At 41.0% G+C, this 8,898-nt stretch overlaps 1 protein-coding gene across 1 annotated transcript in view; it reads left to right on the forward strand.

The window, feature by feature from the left end:
* The window catches only part of LOC102490788 (EF-hand calcium-binding domain-containing protein 1-like), a 29,413-nt gene that overhangs the window by 13,024 nt on the left and 7,491 nt on the right, over positions 1–8,898 (forward strand). The window contains exons 2-3 of the mRNA XM_006155539.3: positions 4,075–4,230; positions 7,237–7,341. Coding sequence (XP_006155601.1) covers positions 4,075–4,230; positions 7,237–7,341 — 261 coding nt within the window. The remainder of the gene's footprint in view (positions 1–4,074; positions 4,231–7,236; positions 7,342–8,898) is intronic.

Consider the following 8,898-nt stretch of genomic DNA (forward strand, 5'->3'; position numbering starts at 1 on the left):
TTTTTTTTTTTTTTTGGAGAGGTTTTTTTTTGCTATAGGGCGCGTGCGCTCCCCAGACAGACAGAGACATAGAGACAGAAAGCGAGAAATCACCCCCTGGGGGATGGTCACGCTGCAATCCCTTCTCCATTCTCCTCTAGGGATCTTGGGCACGCATGCACACGCACCCAGCGTGAGTTTTAAGCCACCGGGTCCGAGACGCAAACTGCGGTCGACTACATGGGAGTCCAGCGACATAGCCATTACGCTAACTGCTGGTTCCCAATAAAATAATTCTTTAAGAAAAATTATTCCAAACTGAGACATCATGGACCAATCCGGCAGCTCGCCCTTATCACCCTTCACTTCTCAAGTATCATTTAGCAATGGTTCCTTGACCACATGTGCAAGGAACATCTTTAGATAAAATGAAGTGTCGGCTACATAGAAAACTCAGGAAAAGTTAGACATTATCTGCTGAAAATTCTATGTAAAATTCTTGGTTGCTTTGTTGGATGACTTAACACAGGTCTCAATGTAGCTCCTGACTTGTTCTTACAGTCCTCACTTTCCTTGGGGTTCCATTTTCACACTGCCATTGGTGCCAACATTCCTTCACTAGGATGATCATTTCTCACCAGAGATGAACAGGGCTGCTTTCTGGCAAGCATTAACATACGGTATTTTCCAAATAGTGCACCCAAACTTCAGCTGTCTTTTCCTATTCCAAACAAGAAGAGAAAGCTCTCCAAGTTTTGACCTAAGAGCAGCTGCATCTCCTTTTATAACCTAACCCCTGTGAATCATTGAGCCTCATTTCCATTGTACTCTTGTTGAAAGTGGTCACAGGAATCCTCCATTTTTTTTTAAATCCTTTTTTTTTTAAGTGCCAGAGGACACACACCAGAGAGAAAGCGTGTACACGCACACACCACAGCAAGTGGTCATGTTGCAATCCTTTCTCCATCTTGTCAGAATTTAGGGCATGCTTGTACATGTGTCCTGTGTGTTTCTTAAGATGCAGGCTCAGATTTGAACAGTCGGACGTGTGGAATCTGGCTGCCATGGAGGCAGTCGCGAAACTTTTTAATATTCATGTGCCCACTTCTCACCCGATTTAGTAGAATGCAGTTTTGCAGAAGCGCACAGGTGGTTCTGACGTACTGTCAGCACTGAGAACCAAGAATGGAGAAGGGACTGCAAACGTGGCCTTCCTCCCCTAGAGGGTGAATTCTCACTTTTCCTCTCACTGTCTTTGTCTTCCTCCAACCACCAGTGAGAACATGCCCTAAGGCAAAAATCTTTTGGGGGAAAAAAAAGGGAAAAAAAAGAAATTTCTGTTTGAAAACTCCAGATCTGAGCACTCACAAAGCTACTGATTAACTACAGCATCTTGGGCTCTCTCCTTCAAGGGCAGGCTTGCGTGCCAGAGAGTCAGAGAGCAAGGGAAAGTGAGAAACTACTCCCAATAGGAAATGGTCATGCTGCAGTCCCTTCTCCATCTCTCCCTCCTTTCAGACTTTAAACTTAACTCAGTTGAGTTTAACCCCTTGGTTCTCAGGGCCGACAGGGCATTAGAACCACCAGTGCTTTCCTGCAAAACTGCATTCTACTAAATCTGGGGTAAGACTTGGGTACTTGAATACTAAAAGTTTCGGAACTGCCTCCACGGCACACTGGTGATACACTGCTCAAGAGAAGCTGTCTTCCATATGGTGACTAGGGTTCAAATTCCCAGTCTGATCAGCCTAAAATATGCTGGACACGTGTGCACATAAGTACCCAAGATTTGACAGGCTAGAGGACTAGAAGAAGGAGGGGATCATGACATGACATGACTAGACTGTGGAGGATACTCTTCTCTCCCTATCTCTTGTACACATGTGCTTTATCATGAATGGAGAAAATAAGTTTTGAGGTCAGCAGGTAGATGGTAACTGGGCACTAGTCTCCCATATAGCCAACCACAGTTCAAGTCCCAGACCTGGCGGCTTGCATTCTCAATTATCCTCTCACTGGACAAATTTTTAAAAATAATAAATAAAAATAATTTTTTAACTATTTATTTATTTTTTATTTATTCATTCATTGATTTTTTTTAATTTGACCAGAGAGAGACAGAGGGTGAGAGAGAGAGAGAGAGAGAGAGAAAGTGAGAAAGCAAGCCACCAGGTCCAGGACTCGAACCCCGGTTGGCCATGTGGGAGTGTCCAGCACCTTGACCACCATGCCACCTGCTGGTCCCAATAAAAATAAATTTTTAAAAAATGTTTTAAAAGGGGGGAGGGGACCATTGAATGACATAACGGTTATGTTGATGGACTTCCACGTAGTCAACCACAGTTGAGTACAGGACAGCAGCTTGAAACTCACTGGCACCTGTGCATGCTGCCCAAAATCCGGAGAGAAGACTGGAGGTGAAGGGGTTGTGGTGTGGCCAATCCCCCCTGGGGGTTTATTTGTTGCTCTCTCTGTTTCTTTCTCCAGTGAGTGTACACACCCTACAACGATCTCTCTCTAAAAAAAAGAAAAAAAAATAGAAAAAAGAAATCTCTCTAAAAAAAAGAAAAAAAAATAGAAAAAAGAAAGGAAGGAAGAAAGAAAAGAAAAGAAAAGAAAAGAAAAGAATAGAAAAGAAAAGAGAAAGAAAGAAAGAGTTTCAGGGCCAGCAGATAGCATAGCAGTTACATCACTGGACTCCCACATGGTCTTCTGTGGTTTGAGTCCTCAACCCAGTGAAACTTGAAACTCATGCTGGGTGGGTGTGCTTGTGTGGCCAAGATCCCAGGAGGAGTGTGGAGGAGAAGAACCTGCAAGTGGCCATCCTTCCTAGAAGTGATTTCTCACTTTTCCTCTCACTGTCTCTGTCTCTGTCTCTCTCCCCTGTGAGCACATGCCCTAAGACAAAAACCTCTTAAAAAAAAAAAAGAAAAGTAGTTTCTGTTTGAAAACTGCAGATCTGAACAGTCACAAAGCTACTGATTAAACTATGGTATCTCAGACTCTCTCTTCAGAGGGCACCACTCGCTCGCTAGAGAGAGGCAGAGAGAGGAAAAGTGAGAAACTTCTCCCCATAGGAAATGGGCATGCTGAATTTCTTCTCCATCTCTCCCTCCTTTCAGGATTTTCAGGAAAACACATGCACTTGGTGTGTTTCTCAAGCTGCTGGGTCCAGGATTCAAACCACTCAACCATAAGAGATCCAGCTGCCTCAGCGTTCACACCACCAGCTGACCCCCTCAGTTTTCTGTCATTTCCACCTCCATAGCCAAAGTCCTATCACTCCAAGCCTGGTTTCCATGATTCTGACTTCCCTCCTTCAGTACAACTTCGCCAGTTAAATTTTTCTAAACCCTTCTTACTGTCATGACACTCTCCTGGTCCAAAATCTTTAATGGCATTGTCAAAGATTGTCAAGCCCCAGGACAGAAAATAGTCAGCTGAACTCTTTTTAAAGCTAATTTCTGGGCCTAAGGTTAGCAATTCTGATTTAGCAGATCTAGGGCAAGTCCTGCAAATCTGCACATTCAGTAAGTGTTGGGCAGTGGAGAGGGGGTTGATACCCGGATGGTTCAGAAATGACACCACAGAAATGGTGCTCCAGTACAGTAAATGTCAATCCTCTGACCGGGCATTCGAGAGCCTCTACCATCAACCCATGTTCTCCAACCGTGCTTTTCACTTCCTTCCAACTCCTTGCTGTGTTCCCAATGAGCTGTGTTCAATCTCAATCCTAATTCTACTTCTTTTCAAAATTTGTATTCATGTTGCTCCATTTCCCTAGAATTCTCTACTTCTTCACCACCCCCAACAAATTCCTTCCTACATAAAAACTGTGTAACCTTTAAAGCCCAGTTCAGATCTACTTCTGTCTTGTGAGACTTCTGAGTGTGGCCCACTTTAATCGTGTAAGCCTAAGTAACAAGTCCATACCTCCTTTTGTGTGTGTGTTTTTTTGTTTGTTTGTTTGTTTGTTTCATGAGAGCACCTAGCATCGTAGGAACAAAACAGCTGCTTAGTAAACTGTATTTGATTGGGTTGAAGGACTCAGTGGCTAAATCTAAATTGTATTTTATTTTTCATTTCATTTTACAGTCAAAAAAAGTGAAATAGAATGTCTCATACAACTTTTTGACAGCTTGGTGGGAAAGACTGACAGAAGATTTGGTAGCTGTGGGATAGATCGCAACACCTTTCGCAGGATTCTGCACAGCATATTTGGAATGACGAATGATATGTTGATGAATCGGGGTAAGAAGCCAGAGAGACTAAAATGGGCCAATTTGAGATGACAAGTATATATGTACTCAGTTTTTCTCAGGGCCAAACTTTAGAAAGGTGTAATTCTAGTAGTTAGCATGCTACAGAATAATTGGTTTGATTTTTAATACAAATTCACTCAGGATTTCATATCTCTCAGGTGTATAGCTTTGAGAAATGACTAGTAATAAACTGAATAAGGTGAATTGTTTGTTTGCTTTTTCTGGGTTTTTGCCACCGGGCAGGTGTGCTTGCCCTGGAGAGATAGAGGGAAAGCAAATAACCATCCTCCATGGGGATGGCCACGTGACAATCTCTTCTCCTTCATTCTCTCAGGATTCTGGGTGTGCATGCACATGCACCTGGTGTAACCTTCAAGCCCCTAGGTCCAGGGAGCCAGCCATATAGGAGTCTAGTGCCTTTCACCACCACACCATCCACTGGCCCTGCAGTATTGTTTTTAAAAAATAAGCAGACCTAGTCTTAGTGGCATGGTGATATATGCTGCTGCTTGAAAGGCTGAGGCCACATGGGTGACCCAGGTTCAATTCTGGGCCCACCCAAAAAAGCCAGGTATGGTGGTGTACGCCTACAGTTCCAGCTACTGAGGAGGCTGAGGCAGGAGTATTGCCATAGAGTCAGACCTCATCTAAAATAACACCCTGCTTATGCATCCACCCCACTCAAGAAAGATACACAGTTTGTAGCTTTTAATCATGATGTCTTGGGATTCACATAAGTTATTCAATTACTTTTTTCCTCATAAAAATGAAGACTGCATCAGTCAGTATTAAAAAAAATTGATAATGATTCATTTTATTGGAAAAATAAAAGGAAAGATCATATATATTTTAAAAATTATTTTATTTAACTTTATTCTATTTATTTATTTTAATTTGACCAGAGAGAGAGAGAAAGTGAGAAAGCAAGCCGCAAGGTCTGGGACTTGAACTGAAGTTGCCCATGTGGAAGTCCAGCGCCCTTAACCACCACACCATCTGCTGGCCCCCATATATTTAAAACAGAAAATTATTTAATTTTGGACCAGCAGGTGGTGTGGTGGTTAGGACACTGGACTCCCACATGATGGACCATGTGGGAGTGGTCCAGGAGGACTCCAGAACTCCACCAAGTCCTGGACATGTGACTCACTTTTCACTCTCTCTCTCTCTCTGATGAGTGCACATGCCCTATACCAAAATTTAAAAATAATAATTACGACAATATAGTAAATAAAAATTTTTAAAAAGAAAAATGATTTCATTTGAACCAGTTAGTTTCAGTAACTTTTTTTTAGGATCATTTATTTAATGCTATCATCGTTGCTATTTTTAAAATTTGCTACAGGGCATATGTGCACACCAGAGAGAGAGAGAGAAAGTGAGAATGCAAGCCACCAGGTCCAGGACTCAAACTGAGGTCAGCCATGTGGGAGTCCAGCACCTTCACCACCACACCACCTGCTGGCCCTCAGTAAGAAATATTTAAAGTGTACAATTTGATAAGTTTTGATATCTATGAAGCCATTGCCACAATCAAAACAATTAATGTATCCATTATCTCCAGAAGAGTAAATAATATTTGACTTATTTTCTGTAGGGTAATACAAGCACTCCTTCCTCGCTTAACAACAAAGTTATGTTTCTAGGTCATTAAGTGAACTGATTGTTAAACAAATAGTTTAAAGGAGATGTCTTGTGGTGTGTTGCAGCACCATAGGGTATGCATTCTTCAATAGATATCACATGAAACCCCCCTAGAATAATGTAATTCTATCCATACAAAAAGCAGACATTAGATAAGCAACAAGACACACCACAATGCAGTAATATAAATCTGCATAATCTTGGGCACGCATGCACATGCACCCGGCGTGAGTTTTAAGCCACCAGGTCCGGGATGCGAACCGCAGTCGACTACATGGGAGTCCAGCGACATTGCCATTATGCTAACTGCTGGTCCCAATAAGGTACAAATTTATAAACAAAATATTTACCCTTGCATGATTCCAAACACTTCATGTGGTGAATACTAACTGTGTGAACATACAGAAAAGGGATTCCCAAGACTCTCACATACTGAGAAGGGGATTGCTCTGGAGAACTGGTCAAAAGTCTGAGGGGGCATTAAACGGGTTGATCATTAAGTGAGGAGCACCTATAGTAATATTTCATTAGTAATTTCCAAAATAATATGTTACCTTAGTAACTTACTTTCAATATTTTGCAAACTCTTTAGAACATAAATTTTGCCACTTTTTCAGAGAATTACCACCTTAATTAGCTCCACTGTTTGTCTTCTTGGCTCATGGTAACTGTACAAAGCATCCCAAAGGAAACTCATCGTTGTGGAGGAGAATGACTCCTTTTCATTCTTTAGAAATACAGGGACAGAGATCAGATGGCAGTAAAACATGACACTCTGTGAGGCAATCCCATATGAGGAGGTTGCTGGTTCAAGTCCAGAGACCTCCCTGAGTGTGCAAGGCACACGCTTGCCTATCATCTGGTGCTGGTTAAAGGCTATGGGTGAATCATCGTGTCAAGACCCTTTGGGAGATATTCTCTCTTTTATCTCTCTCTCTACTTCTTTCTCACCCATGGAAGAAATAAACTTTAATAAATATATGAAGAAAAACACTTCCAATTACTTTGATTCTTTCAAGAAGTCTGTGCTATAACCATTTCCTCCTTAATTTGGAAGAAAAAGTATTTTGTCTATTCATACATACATAATGTTGGACTATAAATCTAAATTACAGTACAAGGGTCAGTACGTGGCTCATGGTTAAGGCACTGGATTCCCACATGGCCGACTGCAATTTGAGTCCCAGACCTGATGGCTTGTTTTCTCACCTTCTCACTCTCTTGCTTTGGTGAGTGTATGTGCCCTATAGAAAATTAAAAATAATTGTCATGCTTTAAACTTATGAGTAAGAAAAAAAATAAATAAAATAATTCTTTTTAAAAATTATCCTTACACACTTTTTTCTTTCAGTGTTTTTTGCATTTGACGAAGACAATGATAACTACATAAATGTGAAAGAGTGGGTTAAAGGATTATCAGTGTTTCTTCGAGGGACTTTCGAAGAAAAGCTGAAGTGTAAGGTTTCTATTCATGATTACTGTTCCAATAATATATACTATTTAGCAAGAGTTTAAGTATTTAAAAATATAAAATCAGCGTTCTCAGTAGACACTGCAAAAATAGTTTACGATGTTTTAAATAAGAAACAAAACACACGCACCCAGCATTTTTTCAAGCTGCTAGGTCTAGACCTCAAACTGTGCTGTTGACAGTGGAGTCCAGTGCCTAACTACCATGCCACTGACTGGTCCTGTTTTGCATTTTTTAAAAAAATAATTCTTTGATTTAACTTTATTTATTTATTTATTTATTTAAATTTGGCCAGGGAGGGACAAAGAGAGAGAAAGAGAGCGAGAGAGAAAGTGAGAAAGCAAGCTTCCTGGTCCAGGATTGGAACCACAGTCGACTAAATGGGAGTCCAGTGCTTTTAACCACCACGCCACCTGCTGGCCCACATTTTTCCCTCCAATATAATTTTTTGTGAGATAACGTTTAAAGAAAATTTCCTGCAGTATTGTTCTTATACTCCTCCAAAATTTCACTGAGAAGTAGAAATGTCAGTTTCACGGTTTTCACTGTTGTGTTCCCAGGACTGGAGTAATGTCATATAGTAAATGTACTTACACAGTAAATGTAAGTCACAGAGGTCACTCTCCAGAGAAAGGTTATTTGAGGATTTTTTATAGTGTGGATGAGCAGACCCAAGGAAATGACTATCTAAATATATTGAAAACAATGTTTTTGACATTGATATATAAGGGGACTTCAAAAATGCATGGAAAATTGAATTAAAATAAGTTTACGGTGATGCAAAAAATGTGGAAACCTATGCATTTTTTTCATAATATGCATTTTGTTAACTTATTGTATGCACTTATGTATATGTATGTATTGTATGATCAAAGGCTTAAAACATTTCTCTTTTACTGCAGTTTCATAAGTTTGTTTCTTAATTGCCAGTGAGTGCATTTACTTGCCAGACAAGGACAAAGGGAGGGAGAAAGAGCCTCGCAAAAGGGCATGCTCAAACTGCAATTTCTTTTATTCCATTTCTCCATCCTGTTGGGATTTAGGGCACACACGATTTCATTTTCAACCTGATGGGGTCAGGATTCAAATTGCTGTCACCATATGGGATCCAGCTCCCTTAACCACTAAGCTACTGGACTGACCCCAGTTTCATAACATTTTTAAACCTTCAATATAAAAATCCAGATACTGGGACCAGCCAATGGTATAATGGTTATGTTGCTGGACTCCCACATAGTTGATTGCAGTTTAAGTCCCAGACCCAGCAGCTGAAAACTCACGCCAGGCATGTGTGCATATATGCCCATGATCCTGAGAGGAGAATGGAGGAGAAGGGATTGTGGTGTGGCCATCCCCACTAAGTGTGGGAAGCTGCACACCAGTGAGTCTGCCGAGGTTTCTCAGAGAGCAAACAATTACCATGATTGGTTCCCTTCCAAAAACCTGACCTTCGAAACCTTGCTCTGATTGGCCACTAGAATCCCTCAAATTTGCATATCCGGCCCCTCATGATTGGTCCAAAAGCAACCAATCATAACCCAC

Source organism: Tupaia chinensis, unplaced genomic scaffold (assembly GCF_000334495.1).
Source record: "Tupaia chinensis unplaced genomic scaffold, TupChi_1.0 Scaffold000460_1, whole genome shotgun sequence".
Lineage (NCBI taxonomy): Eukaryota > Metazoa > Chordata > Mammalia > Scandentia > Tupaiidae > Tupaia > Tupaia belangeri.